Genomic DNA, 23,251 nt, shown 5'->3' on the forward strand with positions numbered 1-23,251 from the left:
TCACATGGCACCCTCCTCAATTAATCGAGTTTTTTATTTCACGTGCTTAAAAATATGGATTATACAAGATTTGAATCCACAATATTAAAGTATTAGCCACTAAGCTATCACTACTTAATATATATATTGTCATTCTACTAAAATTGAATATAAATTAGGGCATTACATGGACTTAAGTTGGAGTAATGATTTATAAGGGTCTCGCCCAAATTAATGTTCATATTGAGAAGGATAACAAAATTCTTGTAAATCAATTGATGTTTAGACAAAATCCCGTTTCATTGTACTACATATAACTAATATTTTTAATATACGGTTAAATAATTGTAATTTACACCACTAAATTATATTTTGTTGAGAAATTTTAGTATATATTTACTTTATTTATTTATATATTGCAGTGTGATTTGGTTTGAGAAAATCTCGAACCGCACTTAAATTGACCGCGTAAACATACGACCCTAGATATTAGTTAATAAAGACATGTAATACTATAAAAATTAAAAAAAAAAGAGCCTATTAGTAGTGATAATGTGTAATAAGCTATATATTCAAATTAAACTCTTTCTGTAATTCTGTACATTAAAACATACATAAAAAGTTAAGAAACCAAAATTAGAGAAAAGCTCTTTTTAAACAAGATTACTCATTAATAATTCAAGAAAATTTTGTTAAAGATATATACGTTATTGATAAATTAAAAGGTAACACTTTAGGATACATTTATAGCGTAAGATGAAACAACTCGTATTTTGGATTCATAAAAATCAACTAAAATGACTTGTATTGAAGGAGGAAGGGGATAATCGGAGACGCAAGCACAATAATAGAAATAATAGAAAGGTTTTTTTTTTAAAAAAAAAAGAGGTAAGAAACCAAACAAATGCAACTATTTTGTGGCTGCAAAAACTACACAAATGATTTGCAACAAGAGAAAAAAAGAGACTATTAGGTAGGTCATTTCCAAATCAAAAAAGGCTATGTCGTAAAACATTTGGTCTTTAAAAAGACAAAAAAAGTGACAGAAAAATAGGTCCACTTTGTATATTCTTGGACCATACTAAAAATGTATGTTTATAATCAATGAACTTAATCATTCTTCAATTGTCACACTTTAATTGACTTTTGCGGTTGCTACACAATTGTAATGGGCTAAGTTTATGATCTGTATATTTGTCGTTAATTGAGAATATATATACCCCATCATTTTCATAATTATTGTAAACTAGTTTGACATTTCACATTTTCATAATAATTCTAAACTCGTTTGACATTTCACATTGTCAAACTCTATTATATATAGCTTGAGTACAGTGGTATTACTGTATTAGGGATAGACACAAGAATGATTTCCAAAGAACAAAAGAGAGTCAATTGGTTTACATGTGCGTGGTTCATTAATATATACTCCATGTGTTAACTAGTTGCGTTTACAAGTAGGTTAAAACCAAATAATTTATATATTACGGAGTATTTTAAAAGTAGAAATGAATAACATCTTGAAAATAAGTCCGAATAGAAAACAACAAAATTCCTTTGCTAGGACATTCGTAAGAGGCAAAATAATACTAGCAAGTTGGACATGTGTTCGTTAATAAATATGAAGTATTGTTAGTGGGGTTTATATGACAAACAAGTTACTGGTATACGCGTATATAAGAAAGCTTTGTTTTAAATTCAAGAGCATTCAAGTTGTCATGTAGGATCACTATGTCCTAGCTTAATATCATAATGTATTTTTTCTGTTCACTTTTAGTTGTAGTGTATTGCCTTTATGTTTTGCAATACATAAATAATTGAACGCTTCACTTCTCTGAATCTATTTTAATACTTTATATGTAAGTTACAAAGTGCATATCCCTAACAATTTATAACCTTTGTTCCTTTGATTTTTGAATAAGTGATCAAAGTATTTATACTAAAGGAATATTATTTATTAAAATAGGAAATACGAATCAATACAGCTCAATTAAGACAATTTTATTTTATTTTTTTTTTTAAGAGGAAAGATAAGCAATTATAAAATTTAAACATGTATTTTGAAGGAAAACCTAAGTCGGTCTACCGAATCTTTGTTGTAGTTTTACTAGTATAGTCAATGACTAAATGGTACAAGGAATAACTGAATTAAATAGTTACTGGTCCACCAAATTAATTTACACAATACATGCATACAAAGGAATAACTGAGTTACATTATTTCAATAAAATTAAAATTATACTCCGTATCATTTTACTATTAGGTACAAGGACATATATTGGATATGATCATTTTATTAATCAGGTCATCTATTATTCATTATATATATAATACGAGTCAATGCTCCATCCATAATGTATGTAGAGCCGCATTTAATTATTTACTCGTACATAGTAACATGAACCCTAAGCTAGGTTCGTTTTCTGTTTAATTATTTTTCTTCTATAATTTGTTCCTGTCAAATATTATAGATAAATTTATAATAATATTGTACATTTCTTTTTACTTGCAACACATTTTTAATTTTTGACAACAGCAATTAATGAGATATTTTGTGGAATTTTATTATTTTGATTTGCAACAAACAAACGAAAAAAAAACCCTAAAAAACTTTTTAATTTTTAGGAAAAACTAGAAAATAACACTACAAAAAAACCTAAGGTGGTGTTTGGCAAGTGAGAATTGAGGGTGGGATTGGGAATTTTAATCCCAATTGAAAAAATAAGCCTTGTTTGTTTGGTGGGAATGGGAATAAAAAAGGGTTTGGGAATGGGATTATTTAGGGGTGAATTCCCACCATTTACCTAGGGAGTAGGGGTGGCAATATCATCCAAACCCGATGGATAACCATCCACCCGATCCAAATATATGGATGAAAATCCGAACTTAAGCGGATGACGGATGGATGATGGATGAATCGAGTGATGGATCGGGTCGGATACGGATGATGATACACCCGATCCATCACCCGACCCATCCATCCACCCATTAAATTTATATAAAAAAAATAAAAATAAATACCTTTTTTAATAATTTAATGTCTATTATAGTGTTAGGAATTGACATTTGTTTTGATTTAGTAAAAAAGGAACAAGTATTAGAAAGATGTATCAAAGTTTTAATAAAATTGATCAGTTTTTTTTTTCAAATCTTGATTTTAATTATGAAAATGAAAAGTTTTATTCATACATTTATTTCACTGATGTGTCTATTTTATACAATATTTTACCCCCGTCCCTTGGTCATAATTAGTAGTGTTTTTGGCTCTTTAGAGCCACTTTTATTACTAATTGGTGTTTTCTAGTGTTTTCGTAGATTTGGTTGACTTTTGCAGGGATTTATGCTTTTGAAGTACTTTCCCGAGATATTTTGGAGCAATCACGAACATTGGAGAAGCACGACCAGATTCTATAGCCCAGGGCCGGTTAGAGCCATCGAACCGGTGATTAAGGGCTCGGTATAGGTGATACCGGGGCATTTGGAATGAGTATTCAAGACCGGAAAAGGAAACCCAGATTGGCCCGAAGAATTAGAGCCCAATCGTAGTCCAAATAGTGGCCCAAATAAGCCGCCCGGCCGGACGGGAGAAGCTTAGGCTGGCGTCCGGTGACGCGCCCGGCCGGGCTCGAGATTATTATTATGAGCAAAAAAAGTGCGCCCGATCGGGCGCGTGTATTTCTTAGTGGACGCTTAACATCATTTTAATTTGTTTTAGTTTAGGATTTTTGTACGGAGTATAAATACTCCTCCGTAACACGATTTTAGTATCTCTTCTTCTCCTTTTTACACTTTCTTTACCCTCTTAATTGTTCTCTTAGATTTCTTTCTCTAAAAACCTTTGTTCTTAATCTACTCTTAATTCCAGATTTATTTTGGTAACGATTTCTCTTCCCTTAATCTTAAATGTTTATTTTATTCCACTACAAGAAAAAGATGAATTAGCAACTGATTTTTGCGACTACCATAATAATCAGTAGCAAAAATTATTTTTGTGACTGAAAAAGACGAGCCGTCGCAAATTTTGCAACAGATTTTGCAGTAGTTGCTATGCGGTCGCTAATTAGCAACTAATATTTGCGACTACCATAATAATTAGTTGCAAAAATTATTTTTGCGACTGCAAAAAGTGAGTAGTCGCAAATTTTGCAACATATTTTATAATAGTTGCTATGCAGTCGCTAATCTGCGACATTCTTACAACTTTTTGCGACTAAATTGCAGTTGCTAAGGCTAACAAATTTGAAACAATTTTTTTAAAAAAATTAGCGACTAATATTGCAACTAACATGGTAGTTGCTACTATTTTTTTAAAAATTTATTAAAAAGGAATTAAAACCCTTAATAAGTTAATATATAATAAGTTTTTTTTTTTGGTACGAAAATATAAAAACCCTTAGTAAAAGTAGTATAATAAGTTGTTGCCGCCAAAAAACACAATAAACAAATATATCACTCCTTCCTAAAACAAAAAAAATTATATCACTCCTTATTCACGAACAGTGCTACTCGATACTCTTCATCCTCACAAAAAAAAAAAAACAGAAAACGAAGGCCAGAACAGTTCAATTCAGAACTTCAGATCAAACCGTCGTCGTCTTCATCTGTCACCGTTGCGCCATCCATCTCCTCCCCGGTTAGTTACGCATGCTTCCTTTTCCTAGTGTCCATTCAATAATTCTCATATTGCAATTTGCTAATTGCGATTTAGGGTTATCATTGAGTACTTTTCCAATTTTTTGAATTTAATCTGGTTTATTGCGAAGATTGAATTGATTTTGTTTGACCGCCAATTGCAAATTTAATCTGGTTTATCCTAGAACACGTCTCTAGAATATTGAATTCTGCAGTTTTACGACATGTTTGCTATGTGTAATGCATTGGGGATAGCTGGTTCGGGGATGGACAAATTAGGAATTGCATTACAATTCTATTAAAAGTAGTAGCTTTAGCAGAAAGAAGAGGAAGATCAGTTAAACTATAATCAGAGGAATTAGGAAGACATAAATGATGAAGAATTTTATCAAGTTTCATTTTAGTTTTAATTTGTACCTGAGAGAGATACTCTCAAAAGCTCAATATCAATTATATCTTCGGTAATTCTCATATAATCAATCAAGTTCATCTCCCTCTTATTTTTGCCCAGAATTTCAGTTTATTACACTATATAGAAGAGAATCTAAAATTTTTACCCTGGGATTTATTTCAAACTGGGGAAATATTTATTCTAGGATTCCCCAGTTTGGAGATACAATACAATGTATTGCAAACATTACAACAATACAATGTTGGTAATTTTAGCTTAGTTTATGTTTGAATGCTTAGTTTGATTTATTTCTTTTGTAAAATTTATTTCATTTTATTTCAAACTCTGGGATTTATTTTAAGCATAGGGTATTTCAGATTTGGTCATTTGAATCCAAAGAAAAGCTGGGGAAGAGGTGAATTTTACCTCACAAATTACTTCGGCACTGCCTTCTTTTTCCTTTTCACAAATTAGAAAGTTCACCACTGCCTTCTTTTTCAAGTGCTTTCTCCAACCTTGTTTCAAACGGTGTTGCATCCCAAATCACTTCGGCACTCTATCATAGCCAAAACCACCCCCATTCGTGCTTTCAAAGCCTCTGTCATAGCCACACGGACCTGAGCACTCATACTACGAACCATCACAGCCATAATGATGCCATTAGAGTCCCTAATCACAGCCCCCAAGCTTACACCCCACCCTTCCAACACCGCTGCATCAGTGTTGATGCGCACAGTGCCAGTAGCAGGGCACCTCCAACAGCCACGACCCACAGCAGCAACACTTCTAATCCCACCAGAGACTACTCTTGTCCTCTTCCTCTTTTAGCATAGTGCAAACAAATGACCAAAGCTGCCTTGTCTGCCCTGTTTCAACGGTCCTCTACCTGACCTTGCCTTAGCCACGGCTTGTTGTTGTTGCTGTTCTGAACCTGCTGTTATTTCTGTCTCCTACCTATTTCCCTCAATGTTCTGTTCTTTATTGCTTTTCTATTTTATTCTTGCATTGATCTAAGTTGAGTGTTGCATAATCATTACCACAGATTATTTACATATAAAAAATACTAAGCACAAAGCTTCATAAAAACAGTAACAAATTTTTTAAACCATATAGGTAGCAGACAACTGTTAAATTAATGCATATAACTCTGTATGTTAATTATTTATGTATAATATGCTATTTATGTATAATATGCTATTTTGAGTTAAAATTATAAGCTTTACATGTTAATTATGTGCAGCGTACATATACTTGGAGAACTGAGTTCGATGCTAAGGCTAGGAGAGAATTTGACAAAAAAGCTGGGGACCGACTTAGGGGCACATTGAACCAAGTTTACAAAATGCCTCTCCATAAGGAAGTTAGTTTCATGACTGACAATGTTCGAGCTGAATTCATAAATAAGCGTAAGCATCCTGATTTTCTGAAACGTTCTAACCAAGCAAGAGATAATCGGTTATCTGGCCAAACATTAGAGAAGTTTGACCTTGGCCATCGCCAAGGTAGCATATCTACTCCTCAAGTGGTTAAAAAAATGGTAAGTGTATGATTTTAGCAGCAAACTTATGATTTTATATAAGATTGAAGCAAGTAGAAAATTTTGTTGTATTTTTTTTAGTGCTAAAAGCAAAGAAAAAGGATGGAATTTTACCAACTGCTGCTGAAGTTTATGAGAGCACTCATTCTGTTTTTGTGGCCAATGATGAAGTTGAATTGATGGGTGACAAGTCTCAAAAAGTCATGGTATGAGTATACTTCTATATTTTGCTAAGATTAAAAAAATTTATATATGGTAATTAATGTTTGGAGATATTATAGATTGTTTATTTGTTTGTGTGATTGAGTTGGAGGATGAGAATGATTTGTCGGCATTAATCATATGATTAATGTGGTATGGCACAATGTGAATTGAGACAGGTTTATTTTGAAGCCATACCCTATAGGAGGGGATTCTTCAATTTACAAAGGAGACTCTGCCGAAATTTTTACTAATAACTGCTTACATAAATTATTTTGCTATAAGTCTTGCATTTTTTATTTTAACTTTTTTTTTTTTTTTTGATGTTTTTAGTCTTTTTAAGTATTAACATTTGAGATCATAGTTACTAATACATATCTTAATGCAGGGAGAATATATGGAAAAACTTGAGGAATATAAGAACAAAGGAATTGAGATAAACCCCGACAAAGTCTATTTGGAGGTTGTAGGTGGGCAAAAGAAAGGAAAAGTCTACGGTTTAGGGAGTGCTTCACAAATGTATTACAAGAGTGATCCTACTTCTCAATCTACTGCATCATCTTCCACTCCTTCCATGATTTTTCAATTAAGTTCTCAAGTTGACGAACTAAAGAAGATGGCGGAAAAAACCATAACAAGGTAGAATAAAGCCAAAAAATAGCGGCAGAGAGCTTAAAATGTGCTAAGGAATTCGTCGAAAATCATGAGATCGAAAAAGCTACATGGAAGAAGGAAAAATTAGCTATGCAAAAAATAATGCAGGAAATGGCATCACTTGTAAAACAAGTTTACCGTCCTTATAAGCCTCCTACGCCTGCAGTCACCCGCTCTCGTGATACAACTAAGTGATTTTTATTTTCTTGGTGGTAATTTTATGAACAACTGGTCTTTTACATTGTCATTAATTCTTGTTTGAAGTAGCTTTTTTTTATATGGGAGGTGACTTTTGGAACAATTAGTCTAATGAGTTAAATATTGTTTTTTAATACATTGATACAAAATTGATTGATATTTTGGATATTTGAATAAAATTAACATTTTGGTTATTTGAATATATTTGTGGGTACCTTTTTTGTGAATTATATTGGTTGTCGCTAAATTATGGTCACAAATATTGATCGTCAGTCGCAAATATTTAGCGACTGCAAATTTGGTTTAGAGACTGATTGGTTAGTTGCAAAATCATTAGTCTCAGTAGTCGCTAATCTGTCACAAATAATTAGTTTGTAGTTGCAAAAATTTGTTTCGTAAGTAGTTGCTAATCTGTCGCAAAAAACATTAGTCTCAGTAGTCGCAAATCCATCGCAATTAAACTAGTCTACGTAGTCGCAAAAGTTTAGTCTCGACGGAAAATAATTTAGTTGCTAAAATTTGAAAGTTAGTCGCTAAATGGTAGTTGCAAAGGCGTTGCAAATCCGTCGCTAAATTTGCGACTATCCAAAAATTAGTCGCAAAAATGGATTTGCGACGAGGTCTTTGGCAACGAACCAAAGTAGTTGCAAATCCGTCGCAAATCCATTTTTGCGACGGATTTGTGACTACTTTGGCCGTCGCTAATTACCCTTTTTCTTGTAGTGTTCCTTTCATCATGATTTATTTTATTGCTTTGATTATTTTAGTTTTTAATATGTGTGAGTAGTTTTATTTCTAGGGTTTAAGGGGATCCATAAATAATATGAAAGGGTAATTTGTTGTTGTTAATTATCAATGCTAGATTAATTTCCTATTGATTGATTTAATGCTCTGTGACTAGATTAGGCCTGATCTTTTATGCATGAGTTTAACAATATTGATTCGAGATTCGACAGATGAGAATTAATGTTTAGGTCTAGTTTCAATAGGCAGGTTAATTTATAAATGGTTAATTCGAGATTCGAAAGATGAGATTTAATACCGGTAAATTAATTGTGTGATTATAATACGTAGCGAAAGCCCTTTATAATCTGATTAATATATGCATTGATGAATGATTATTATATTCTACCCTGGAGTATTATTTATTAGTGAACCTATGCCCTAGATCCTTTTATATATTGTTTTCTCCCTATTCCTATTCTTTGTAGTTTAGTTTCATACTCAAATATAAATATTGGTTACTTAGATAATTTGGATTATAATAATTAATTAGGAGTAAAATGACTTGTTTCCCTGTGGAGATCGACCCTACTTCCCTATCTACTTTAGTTAGAGGACTTAGGTATTTACTTTTGATTAGGGGATACGACTTTACCCTGTCAAAATTTGGCGCCGTTGTCGGGGAAACGGTTTTATTTTTATTTCTAATTATTATTAGAGTCTAGATTATTTTTAATTTTTTTTTTAATATTTAATTTTTTTTGTTTATGAGTTGAAAATATCCATGCTTACGCCACTACAAGAATTATATAATTTTTATGCAGCACCTAAATACTGTAGTTGTCAACATCTTTGTCATGAAAATCCTGAATGCCCTTATAGTGAGTTTTTTGTGCGTGCTCCGGATGATTTTAGAGTCTTTCCATATACATATGATCATATTCGGAAACGATTAATTGCTAATGAAAGTTATTGGAAGGCTCTTGATGAAAAAGTTTACGGACACTATAATAATACGAATGTTATTGAGGATGAAGAACCATCGGTTATAGAATTTGTGGTTGAAACATCATTGGTTGACGAACCAGTGATTAAAATACCATTAGTTGTAGAAACGGTGGTTGAAAATTCCTTTGTTGATGATGAGGTTATTAGTGAGGGTAAAATTTTCAAGTCATTATTGGATGATAAAGACAATGACTACCTCCATGTTCGTTCTATTAATTCTAAATTTTTAACGGAGGAAGTAGAAGGTTATGGTGTATTTTCATCTCTCTCTTTTGATTTTTCCTTCTACCTTGAGTTCTCTTTATGCGCTCCTAACCTTTTCTTTTTAGGGATTAATGTGCTTGCAATTAAGCCCTATATAGTGTTTAATGAAATGTTTGCAGGAGCGTTTGATAAGTTACTCAAGGCGTTGAATTCTTCCGATTGAGAGAAGGTGTATGGTCGAGCGAGACCTTGATAAACTAGCGCTTTGCGGGAGGCAACCCGTACTTTAATTTGCTTTTTAGTTTAGTTTTTTCTTATTTTTGTGTGTGTGTTTTATTTTATTTTATTATTTTTTTTAGAGAGGTAAGGAGAGTGTAACTAATGCTTGTGGGAGTTTGTTTTTGTGCAGATTTTGAGCTAGAGAAGGCTTCATTCATGCTGGAACTGCACTCGTATTCGATCGGGCAGAGCTCGCCCGATCGGGCGCGCTTACGCGTCAGCAAACTTAGTCAACGTTGACAGGCCATAACTTTTGCGTTTCTTATCCGATTTTTACGTGTGACCTTTTTTTGGAAAGATCTTCAAGTCTAGTTTCCAATGCAATTGGAATCACTGTATTATCATTTATATATCAAAAGTTATGATCGAAAGAGTACACCTGACTCAAATTTAAACTTTTTCCCACTAACACTTTGTTTCTTTCTTGCCCAATTTTGTTCCAAAGAGATGCATTGCAATCCTCGAGACATTGCAAACCCGAATTATCACCCGATCCACCCGATTCATCCATGGATAACGGATGGATCGGATGTGGATGAAAAAAAAATTAGGTGATGGATGGGTCGGGTGATGGATGGATCATTGGTGGATGGAGGCGGATGAAGCATCACCCGACCCACCTCCGATCCATTGCCATCTCTACTAGGGAGGGTAGGTAATAAATGGATGAGAATAAGAATAGGGGAAAAATGACATTTTTGCCATTAATGAAAAGAATGAAATAATAATCTTAGTAAGGGTATTTTGGTAAAATTTGTTATTTATTCCCTATATATTCTCACCCACCATCCAAACAAGGTATTGACATATTTTCATGTATTCCCATCAATTAATTCTCAATTTCATTCCCACCTTTTAATCCCCAAACTCCCATTCCCACAATCCAAACGCCTCGTAAATTTTTATTATAACACGACAATAAAAAAAAAAAAAAAAACCCTCAAAATTTTGATTTCACCACCTTGTAACAGATTTTTGGATGAAATCCGTTAATGGGGGCATAATAGACACGTGTCAAATGTCTATTGGGTTTTTAAAAAAATTAATAAAAAAAAAAGAAAAAAGAAAAAACCCAAACCCAGCCAGCCCCACCACTAGCGGCACCACCTTTCCCAGCCGTGCCAACAGCCTAACCTAAGCCACCGCCATCCCCTTCCCCCATAAAAACCGGCGAAACCCTCCCTTCCTCTCTCCCCCCTCCCCAAAAACCACCCGAACCATCCTGACTAACCACCACAAATCACCACCTACCCACCGCAACATCAACCCCAAAAAACCATCTTTCCTTACCTTTCACCCTCAAAACGGTCGAAATCGACCATGACATCCCTCGATGTGTCAATTTCAGCCGCCGATTTTGCGGAAATGGGGAATGGGTGTAGATTTTGCGGCGCTTTGAGAAATGGTGGTGGATTTCGCGGCGGTTAGGTATGGGTTTTGCGGTAGTTTAAAGCGCTTGGGGTGGATTTGGAGAGGGGGAAGGGGAGAAGAGGTGGAGCGGCGGTTGAAGGGGTGGTTTTCGATATATGGTGTGGGAGTAGGGGATGCTTGCGGCAATCGCGACTGAGGCTGGTGCAGGGCGTGGGCTGGCTGGGTTATGGGTTGGGTTTTTTTATTATTAATTTATTTAAACCTCTAGTTACTTGACACGTGTCTTCTAGGACCCCATTAACGAATGTCATTCAAAAAAACCGTTAAGTGGTGGTGAAATCAATTTTTGGGATTATTTTGTGATGTTATAATAAAAGTTTTTTTTTTTAATTGTGGTGTTATAATCAAAATTTGAGTTTTTTTGTGGTGTTATTTTCTAATTTTTCCTAATTTTTACCATGGATTCACTTGGCTGCTGCTAGAACAACATAAAAGTCATGTTTAGTTGGTTACCTAAATTATATACTGCGTATTAAGGACACTAAGTAATCAAAGTCTTGAATGTTAACAAGAGAGTAGGGGCATATTTAACTAGGGATGCTAATTTAGTTGAGCAGCTTGCAAACAACTTGAACTTGACTCGGTAAAAATTTCACTCGAGTTTGACTCGACTCGAGATGTTTACGAGCACAAGTTGAGTAAGCTCTAACTCGACTCGATAAGCTCGTGAGCAACTCGAATATATTTTATTATTATAGAATTTACAAACAAAGTTACTATGTTTAAACAAATTTGACACTTAATAAATGTTAATTTATATTATCAAAAAAGATAGAGTAATACAGTAATAAATATATTACTAAAAAGATAAAAATATAAAGTTAACGAAAAAAAATAAAGGCATATAATTATAAATGGGTCAAACTTAAACGAGCAGATCATTAGCTACTCGACTCGATTCGAACAACTCGAAACTTTCATGAGCACGAGTCGAGCAGGTTTTATTGGCTCAAAACTTTAGTGAGCACAAGTTGAGCACATGTAAAAAAAAAAATTCGAGTCGAGTCGAACACCTTTCAGCTCGTGATCGACTCGCTCGATAAATACCCCAAGGCATAACCCACAAATAAAGCAATAAACTAGAAGAAAATATTATTAAAAATAAATATATTAAAAAAAAAAAAAACCATACCTAGCTAGAGTAGCAGGCCAGCCACAACCACAAAAAAAAAAAAAAAAAAAAAGCGAAAATCAAATACTCACTCCGTTTTTAATTATTTGCTCCACTTTTCATTTGCGGCCGTTTTTAATTACTTGCTTCATTTCCTTATTTGGAAAGTTTTTACAATATTTAATCAATTTCTCTCACCTAGTGGTCCCAACATATATTTTCTCTCCTCCAATTCTCTCCGCTACTTTTGCTTTTTATAATTTTTTATTCTTCCACTAACCACACTACCTCCATATTTTATTACTTTCTCCAATTTTCTCCTAAAACTCCGCGTATAGAGAAATAAAACAAGTATTTAAAAACGGAGAGAGTAATAAAACAAACTCTAGACTTAAACCAGTCACTACAAAAAGTTTTGCACCAAACAAAGCAAAGTTACACCACTCAAATTCTCCGGGCCAATAAAAATGTTTATTAGTCCCCTCGTTCCTAAATTACATTTCTACTTTTAACATTTCTACTTGTCTCTATTACGTGAGAAATAAATGTTAGAACTAAAAATGTAATCTAAGGACGGAGGAAGTAAATGTCTTTTAAAATAGTCATGTACTTGTTTTGATATAAAATAAATGCATCACTTTAATAAAGTGATACATGTTAATGCTTAACTTAACCAATATTCTAAAATAGTTTTAATTTTCTATTCGTAAATATCATACAAGTAAAATGTTAACGTTATGAATATACGTATTGTTAATTTATTAATTCAATAACTTTTTTTTTTTTGCAATAACAATTACATTTATACATTAATAATAATAATAAATTATCAAAAAGTATATAGATAGAGAAAAATTAAACATGATACGCTTATAAAGAAAAATAGAGGGAATGTAATAATGTATATGCTCGTATATATTGAGCTCCATTTTTATAGTAGTAGCTAGCTAATCAAGTTGTGCTTTTAGCTTAAATATCTTGCAGCAACTAGCAAACAAACCACATTACTACAACTTCAACAAGAAAGTGCCTTCACAATTTCAAAAAATATAATGTGAGAAATAATTATTGAAGTTTCATAAAACATAATATAATTTGGCCATGGACATATAGAAATTAAAAATAATGTATAATTTTCTTTTTTTATGATATTTATTGTGGAACAACTCCAAATAAAACATAAAATAGTACAAGGAAAAAGAACAAAAAAACTACACTATGGAGGAACAAAACGGGGAAATTAAATTCACACCACTAATATTCGGTTTTATGTAAGATATTTACCAAGGTCCCAAGGTACTTCAATTTTAAAAAGGTTATTATGTTTAAGTCTAACCATTTCTTGATTAGCTAGCCAGTTTGCTATATAAATTTTTCCAGTAAAACAGGACCTACTTTAACCTTTTCTTATCAAGTTCATATAAAATAACATATTATTTATTTAAATTAAAAGTAAAGCAAAATGTTATTTTTATCTTTTTTTTTTTTTTTTTTTTGAAAGAAAGGTTAATTTTATCTAATTGAGTCATCCTTCCTTAATTAACTAGTCAATTTGCTGCATAAATTTCTCTCCCGAAAACATGAACCACTTCAACTTTAATCATGTTTGCTAATCAAGCTAATATAAGTCATGGCAAAACATCACATTTTTGGTAAGGCAAAATTTAAAAGGTTAAGCAATTTAAACATAACGGTCTAATATTATGAGTCACGTGCATGGTCATGGACTATGATTACTCAATTAAGGAGAGACATAAAATAAAGGAAAAAAAGAAAAAGAAATTAATAAAAAGTAAAGTAATAACCGTACACAACTCTTCTGCCTTGCTTTGCTCTTCCTTGTCTCTCTCTAGTCCATGTTTTCATACTTTACGTCACTACAAATTATTATCAACTTTTTTTTCTTTTCATGTTTCAAAAAAATAAAAAAGAGAAATGTGAAAAATAGTTTGGTATAACAATGAAATGGCCTGACTGCGCCGAATAACAGATATTATTCTGTCTTTAGCCTTACCATTGAGGCATTGAGCCACCCCCTAAGGCCGAAACTATATTATGGGCTTCTTCCTTTCTTTCTTCTTTCTATTTTCTATATAATTCGTACTTCTTTATTGCATATAATAATATTACTAATAATAATATGCTTTGACAATGTTAATTTCGTTACGTAAATATAGAAAAAAAAAATGACTTTTAGTGCAAGTGTATGATTCAATCATCATCTTATATCACTAATTCACTACTATGAAATATGCATCATATTATAGTATTACACGTGATACAAATACAAACTTACCTGGTTTACTTTAAATGTATTATTTTGCATTTAAAATAACAATTTGATAGCTAAGTAGTTGGTTTATTGTCTGTCATTCTTTCAATTAAACTTGTAAGCTAAATTCACCAAAACTTAATAAAATAGAGAAAAATAATTAGATAAATTAATTTGAATATGATTTCTATAAATATCATGTGAAACAAATTTTGGCATGAAATGTTCTTATGCAGTTATGCTACAAGTTATATATACTTATATCTTGTACATAATGCGACCTTGGTTACCTCTTCATAAATTAAATTCGTCTCATAGTCAATCGTAATTATTATTAACACCGTTTATTATCAACAACATTGTTAGGGTATGTTTTGTCCAATAATCCCATAAACAAACAAAAAAATAATAACCTAACAGCTACTTAAAATCAATAAACCACACATGATTTTTCGTTCCTATATTTTCCTCTTTGATAATCTTCTTTTGCCATGTCTTATTCCACCATGGCCCCACTCTATTGATCATTTTTAACCAATAGCCACAATCAACATCATCTCTACCATTTAATTTCAATATGAAAAATCAAGAGTTTGCTTCAATTCAAGCCCTACTATATACTTCACGTACAAAAATCACCATCAAAGAACCTAGTTAATGAAATAGTCACTATTTATTTTCTCAATCACTTGACTAATTTGAGTAATTTCAATACTAAGTCAAGCCCTGAAAAGTGTTACTTTATAATTAGTTATTTAGAATCATATTCATTCTTAAATTGCTGTTTTAGAAAACAAAGCACGATTTAGTAATCACTGCACCCAAGCCGTAGCTTCTATGTAGTATTTTACTATACATTTCCTTGAACAATATTCTCTAGTAAGTTAATTTAAAATACTACCTTTGTTTCTTATTATGTACAACAATAAGTATTATTTGTGAGACATAAAATATAACTTTGTTGCACATAATAAGAACATAAGTAATATATAAAATATCTTAACATGATTTTAATTTGAAAATATAAAATTAGGTCTAAAGGTGCAATATGTACTTCTAATTACAAAAAATATCTACAATAACAATTTTAGTAAGGGCTTTTATGTGCACACCAAATATATCATGATTTGAATAATATGGTAAAAATTAGAATTTTCTTGTTAGTGTTTGTGTACAAATGAGTGCTCATATCGATTAAGACATGTGTGAATGAAAATATAATATGTGTTTATAAAAATTCTAGCTAATTAAAGGTTGTATTTTCAGAATTTTGTTTGAGATATTAGAGAGATAATATTACAAGAACGTAGGGAGGCTAGGGTTGCGTCGTCCATTAGTAATTGTGATGGTGCCATGCATTTTGATGTGGCCATTATAAGTTTTAAAGTGGTGATTTCATATTTCCCTTTCTTATTTTGAAGTCCAATTCTTTCAAACTCAATTATTAGAATGAGAATAACAATTAAATTAAATATTGGCTTCAACATTATTCAAATAAATAAATGACTAGTCCAAATCCTAATCCTCTAATCTCCAATTCCTTTAGAAGTTGGATACATGGTGCACTACTCTCTCCACCTTTCCAAAATTCTTGAGAGGAAGATTATTGAAAAATGTATGGTGTGTGTGACCATATTTGGTTTGTGATTCATTATATGAGTATTATCAATTAATCATAAAAAAAAAAAATATCGGTTGGTTCGAGTAAATTCTTTTTTATTTTGAGAATTAAATATATAATACTTATACACGTATACGTTAATAAGAGTAACCTCTTTTTCCATAAAACTAATTATAAAAAAAAATTAATTTAGGGCTTGTTCTCATTGACTGAACTCAGCTGAACTGAACTGAACTGAATTGAGCTGAACTGAACTGAACTGAACTGAGCTGAGCTGAGCTGAGCTGAGCTGAACTGAACTGAACTGAACTGAACTGAACTGAATATTTTATAAGAGAAGGAAATTAGGAGTTGAACTGAACTGAACTGAACTGAATTGAGCTGAACTGAACTGAACTGAATTGAGCTGAACTGAATTGAACTGAACTGAATTTGAACGTAAGAGAACAGTCCCTTAAACCGTGTTGCAAATGTGCGTGTTATAATTATTTTATTATTTAAATGGTGAAACTAAAGCAAGGTTTATGTAAGATTGGGTAGCTAGCAAGAAGTGTTTGAGTTCATGCATGGCATGCTTGATTGTACTAGTATTCTACAGTAGTATTCTATCGCTTTAATTCGGCCCGGCCTTTATAGTTATTTTTAATTTTGGCAATATTGGATAGAACAACACAAATTATTGCTTGGGTGCGTTCAACCTCACGAACTTTAAGTGGAACAATAAACAACACAAATTTTGGGAATTGGGTGTGGTAAATGACATAAATGATTTCTGGTCTCCGGCTATTTTTTTTTCAATGAAATTTAAATTACTTCTACATTCACTAAACTTGATAATCGATTATGCTCTATGAATTAGATGATGGTAAGTTACCATTCATATATATATATATATATATATATATATATATATATATATATATATATATATATATATATATATATATATAAGACGAGGCCAAAGACTATATTCTTTGAAGACTAAGTTGAAGGTCGAAGACAAAGACTCTCAACCATTCTTTCCTTCAAGACCTGTTCTCTTCAGATTATTTTCAGTTCAGTTCAGTTCAGCTTAGCTTAGCTCTATTAAGTTCAGTTCAGGTCCAGTTCAGTTCTTAATTTCCTTCTCTCATAAAATATCCAGTTCAGTTCAGTTTTTAATTTCCTTCTCTCATAAAATATTCAGTTCAATTCAGTTCAGTTAAGCTCCAATAAGTTCAGTTCAGTTCAGCTCAATCAAAACAGACCCTTAGTAAGTTTTGATACAAATAATGGAGAAGACATGCATATTAGGGTTTTGTATGATTATTTTGATTGACTTATGGGTAATTTTAGGTTTGGTGTGATAGTTTTGGACAAATCCCAATCACAAATATTATACTCCCTCCGTTTTTAAATACTTGCTCCATTTCTCCATGCGCGGAATTTTAGGAGAAATCGGAGAAAGTAATAAAATATGGAGGTAGTGGGGTAGTTGAGAAAATAAAAAATTGTAAAAAGCAAAAGTAGTGGAAGAATAGGAGGAGAGAGAATTATGTTGGGTCCACCAGTATAAGAAATGAATTTAATATTGTAAAAGATTTCCAAAAAAGAAAATGCAGCAAGTATTTAAAAACAGACGAAAAAGGAAAGTGAAGCAAGTATTTAAAAATGGAGGGAGTATATAGTACTATAGTAGACACGTGAAGGGAAGGGGTTAATTTTATTTTTTGACAATTGTCGCAATCTAGTGAAATTTTCGGCAACGGAAATCATTTATGTTAATTATCGCACCTAACCTCCAAAGTTTGTGTTGTTTATTGCACTTAAAGTTTGTGTTGTTTATTGCACTTAAAGTTTAAAAATGGGGGAAAAGGATAAGATGTTGCATGGACTTGCATTTAATTAATATGGAGTAGAATATAGAGTCCTTAAAATTAGATCAAATAATACTTGATATTTATGATGTTGTCTGGTTTCATCTCCGAAAATAAGAAAGTCGGCTTGGGGTAGTAATCGAAGAAGTGAATGGATTGATTCCCTTAAAAAAAAAATGGTTCAGGGATCTTATTAATTAAATACATTTGATTGTAATTTCGATTTCCTTTAAAAAAAAAAAAAACTGTAATTTCGATTGAATTAAATAATTTAAATTAATCAGTGTTTCCCTTCAATTAAATAAAAATACAGTAAATAAATCAGTGGTTAGTTACTGAAGTTGAGCAATTAGCCCATTCTTTCTTTCAAGTCCGATAACCTCTGAGAAAGCTAGCTGTCAAATTACAAAACACCCTGCTTCTTGTTTCTTTTGTGCCCTGCCTTGTGGCCCTGTGTCCCAACTTTTCAGATTCCATTGTTTTTTATATACAAAATTATTCTAATTTCTTTCAAGAAATATACTTTTTCATAAAATGTTTTAGTGTATTTCCTTTGAATTAAATTTATATCCAAGATACAATTAAAGAAAATAATTATCACTTTGAATATTCATATTCAGCTTCCAAAAAAAAAAAAAAAAGGTACTCGAAGTCCTAAATTTAGTTTTCTGCTCAATTACAATAGTAGAAGATTAGAAGTACGGAGTACGATGTATAATGGTTTGATTATCAAAGTTATTTTTCTATATAAATTGAAAATATCTATGCTATTGCTAATACACGTAATCACTCTAGTAACTAATATATTTGGGGTACTAGTCATATAAATAGATAATACAAAATATAGGGGAACATAACATTCTAAATTAATTGAATTACAAGTATAGTAGATCCTTCTAACTTTAAAATAGTTATTAAGTACATCAAATGGTTTTGGCCGGTGTATTCTTACATTCTAACATTGTATGATTCTATTTTGTCATTCTAAATTATAATCCTTCTAATATATAAAAGGCCAGAAAAATCTACCATGCACGTTTCTAATTAACGGATTAAGTATATAATATGGTGTTTAATTTTTATTGTCTTATTAGTCTTAGTATAAATTTCCACAAACATAAGTTCAGAAATAAATTAGACAAATACAATTACGATATAATTATAAAAATAAGTTTTGATACATTCACATAAAAACTCTCTGAGTTCAAATATCAACGAGAAAATTAATTCTGCTACATATGTTCACAAAGTTTTATAGGATTTACAAATAAGTTTTATTGTATACTCATATATAATGAGGTCTAATAAAGGGAAATGATTTCAAATTCTTGTAAAAAAAAAATTATTGTAGTAGAAGAAAAAGTTAATTTTGCAACAATTTAATTTATTATTTTATTTTTTTTAAAAAAAGACAGCTATATATAGCCATATTGCCATAAAATCATACCAATCTACCAAAATACAACAAATAAATGAAGAATTATTATGAGTTCGTTAAAAATATATCGGGAGATATTTTTATTTTTATTTGTTTTTGGGAGACCCGAATTACAAGTTAGTAGGTGCTAGCTGTGTTGTTGGTCCAAGCTCAAATATCAACTCGCTTAAAAGTGAGAATTCGTAAACCGTAGAACATATGCTCGAGAAAATTAAAGGAGCTATAGTAACAAATTAAAATTAAATCAAGGGACTACAATTAAAGCTAGTGTCAATTTATTTTTAAAAGTACGAAGCTGTATTTGATTGGTACGTTTACTTCTCCTATTGCTTACAGCCTAGAAAGAAAATGCTTGTCTCTAAAGAGATAAATAAAAACATAAAACCGTTATTCTTGCCATTCGGTAATCACTTATTTAACGTGACCGCGTGACAATACTTATTCAGAAAACGAAATAGTGCAATGCAATTCAGTTACATTCCATACTAGTTACATTCAATACTAATTATGCCTAGCATATATATACCGGCGATACACAAGTAAAATGATAAAATTACCACCAAGTAGATATATCATCAGTCATTAAATTATTTTACTCGATTGGTAATTACTTTTTCAACGTGAAAACATCTACTTACAAATCGAAAAGTGTAATCCAACGTAGTTACATTCAATACTAATTAACTATGCCTAGCATATAGGTAAAACGATGAATTACCCACTAAGTAGCTCTATCATTCGTGGAACCTCCGTGAGAAAGTTGCTAAATAACATAAGCTAGTTAAGCAAGCAAAGTTAATAAAACCAATCAAAAGTTAAATTAAACAATCAACAATAATTACCATGTAATGCTAATTGCTAATGCATGCTAGTTGAGCTGTTTTGCATTACTATACAACAAAATAAAAATTGCTTTAAAGTATTAATAACTAAATAAATTCAATTATTAAAAAAAGAAAATAAAAAAACATTTCTCCATTTTCTCTCTTTTACACGCCATCAATACGTTTGTCATTCTTCCTATAAATACCAATGCTTCCATACTCTTTCTTGCCACAGTTGCCATAATAAGCTCTTCTCTCTCTAGATCTTTCTCTCTCTAGCTTTTTAAGCTAGTTTTTCTCTCCTTAGCTCCTCTTCTTAATTACAATTACTATTCCCTAATCACATTAATTAGAAAAGGAGCTAAGGTTGAGCTTATTGAAATGGCATTCTCAGCTGCTCAACTCCATGAATTATCCGTTCTTTTTGGCATCCTTGGAAACATTGTTTCCTTTGGGGTCTACTTGGCTCCATTGTAAGTCCTCCCGTCTCTCAACTCACTCTGTCGAGAATTAATAGTCACGTTGATTCACACTGTAATTGATCATTGTCAGAACTGACTACAGTGTAACAAATGAATCTAGACGGAAGGAGTAGTATAATGTTTATTAGTTTATATGTTGTACTATATATATGACTTGGTTTATTTATTATATTTGATTAATGTTATTTGTTTTTTTTGGGTATATATAGGCCAACATTTTGGAGGATATTCAAGAAGAAATCAACACTAGGGTTTCAATCCATACCATATTCAGTTGCACTATTTAGTGCCATGCTATTGTTGTACTATGCCTTCATTAAGGAAAAGAATGGTTTTATGATCATTACTATCAACACCATTGGTTGTGCTATTGAAGGCTCCTATCTCATTATCTACCTCATTTACGCTCCTAAAAAAGCCAAGGTACTTACACAAATTCATTCTCGATCTTATTCATATGAAATACTAACTCCATGTCTGAAAGTTCTGTAACAACATGAAATTTTAGAGACAGAGAGAGTATCACGAGTTACAAAAATTGTAACATTTTCTAATGAATGGTTTATTTTGTATAGGTGTACACATTCAAGTTGTTGGGACTATTCAATGTAGGGTTTTTTGGGCTTATAGTGCTTACAACCATGGTGTTTGCTCATGGATTGGATGAGCACAACATGTTGTCAAAAGGCGGTATGCGTGAAAGCGTTGTTGGATGGATCTGTGGCATCTTCTCCGTTTGTGTCTTTGCTGCTCCTCTTAGTGTTATGGTACGTAATTTTTATTCACTACAAAAAAAAAAAAAAAAAAAAAAAAAAAATCTAAGGCATGTATGATTATTGAATATTGACTGATAATGTTTCTTTTGATGGCAATAATTGCAGAGAATGGTGATAAAGACAAAGAGTGTAGAATTCATGCCATTTTGGCTATCATTTTCCCTCACACTTTGTGCGATTATGTGGTTCTTTTATGGATTACTCATTAAGGACTTCTACATTGCTGTAAGTAACTTTATCCATTCTAATGATATTTTCCCATTTTAGTACTCTTAACATCTAGAATTAATCATTACGTTAACAACATATATATAAACATATAAAATATATTATATATATTTTGAACTATTAACGTGACAACTGATATTTATTTGAAATGTTGTTATCTATTGCAGTTGCCGAACATCCTTGGGTTTGCCTTTGGGATTGTACAAATGATACTATACATCATATACAAGGATTCAAAGAAGAAGCTAAACAACAACAATGGAGATCTCATGATAAAAGAAACAGATATCATGCAACTTCAAGAGTTAGCTGTTGATATAAAGCTTGGAAAAGTTGAGAAAATTGAGCAAAATGAGCAACAAAATAGGCCAGCTGAAGCTATTGAAGTTATTGTAGAGGAGATGGTTGAGGTGAACAACAACAATAATAATAATAATGAGGTTGATAACAATATTGTTAAGGAAATTAATGGGAAAGCGACCAATGGCAATGCGCCACGTGGAGAAGGTGCATGCTAAGTATCTTGGGTGTCCACACTATATATGCTATGTTGATGAAAGATGATGCATAAAAAATGTTGGTGGGTCCATTAATCACAAATGGAATATAAAGGGAGCAATAAAAGGAAACAAAAGGTGACATGGATGTGTTTGGAAAAAATGGAGGAGAAAATATAGGGAGGCTAAAATTATTTATTTGATGTATATTTTATGATGTTTCTAGATTTTATTTCAATGTACTTTTTTTATTTAATTTTCCATGTATTTCTCTAACTAGGTTAATAATTTCATTACAAGAAGTTATAGGGGGTAGATAGATTTCATTTTAGTAGTAAATATAATTATTTTTATGTAGACTTTATTGTACTTGTACCAACTACCAAGCACTTCTTAATTCAATTGAAACTATCATTTGCCCCCCCAAAAAAAATCTTAGCTTTGATATATTTTTCATTCTTTTAGTACGTGAATTAAGCGTTAATTGAAAGCCATATGAAAAATTATAAAGTGAAATAAATCTTACTCTCAACAATCTTAAATTCTTGTTATCAAAGTTTGGTAATTTATTTTTGTTTTATTACTTGACTAAACTTTCAACACTCTAATGATCTCTTTCATGTTGATTACCTAGAGAAACTCTCACCAATTAATATGGTAGTTAGTATTTAATTAATTTAATTAATATAAGCTCATTCAAATTATTTGTTAATTAAGCTGTAATTTGTAAGCTTTCAATATGCATGGCTGCTATTTTCAATGTATCTTGTAGCATTTGGTGGCTCAACAAAGTTATGTACGTGTTTCATTTAGGTGTAACTTTCATGTAATCAAATATTTTAGCCACAAAAAAGGGCAAAAAAGGGAACATATTAAGGATTTTACCAACAAATAATTCATCATTATGTT

General features: G+C 31.6%; 2 protein-coding genes across 2 annotated transcripts; both read left to right on the plus strand.

Moving 5' to 3' along the window:
- The first annotated feature begins 4,493 nt into the window (after nucleotides 1–4,493).
- Nucleotides 4,494–7,792, plus strand: LOC110710002. Its single transcript, XM_021888264.1, has 4 exons — nucleotides 4,494–4,612; nucleotides 6,243–6,539; nucleotides 6,629–6,745; nucleotides 7,129–7,792. Exons 2-4 carry the CDS (start codon nucleotides 6,345–6,347, stop codon nucleotides 7,381–7,383), a joined length of 567 nt encoding a protein of 188 aa, XP_021743956.1. The 5' UTR covers nucleotides 4,494–4,612; nucleotides 6,243–6,344; the 3' UTR covers nucleotides 7,384–7,792.
- Nucleotides 7,793–20,319: 12,527 nt separating this feature from the next.
- Nucleotides 20,320–22,789, plus strand: LOC110710007 (bidirectional sugar transporter SWEET9-like). The gene is made up of 5 exons (XM_021888271.1): nucleotides 20,320–20,832; nucleotides 21,051–21,264; nucleotides 21,417–21,608; nucleotides 21,723–21,842; nucleotides 22,013–22,789. The coding sequence occupies exons 1-5, from the start codon at nucleotides 20,741–20,743 to the stop codon at nucleotides 22,361–22,363; spliced, it is 969 nt and encodes a 322-aa protein (XP_021743963.1). The 5' UTR covers nucleotides 20,320–20,740; the 3' UTR covers nucleotides 22,364–22,789.
- Nucleotides 22,790–23,251: the final 462 nt, after the last annotated feature.

This window comes from Chenopodium quinoa, unplaced genomic scaffold (genome assembly GCF_001683475.1).
Source record: "Chenopodium quinoa cultivar QQ74 unplaced genomic scaffold, ASM168347v1, whole genome shotgun sequence".
In the NCBI taxonomy this organism is placed as follows: Eukaryota; Viridiplantae; Streptophyta; class Magnoliopsida; order Caryophyllales; family Amaranthaceae; genus Chenopodium; species Chenopodium quinoa.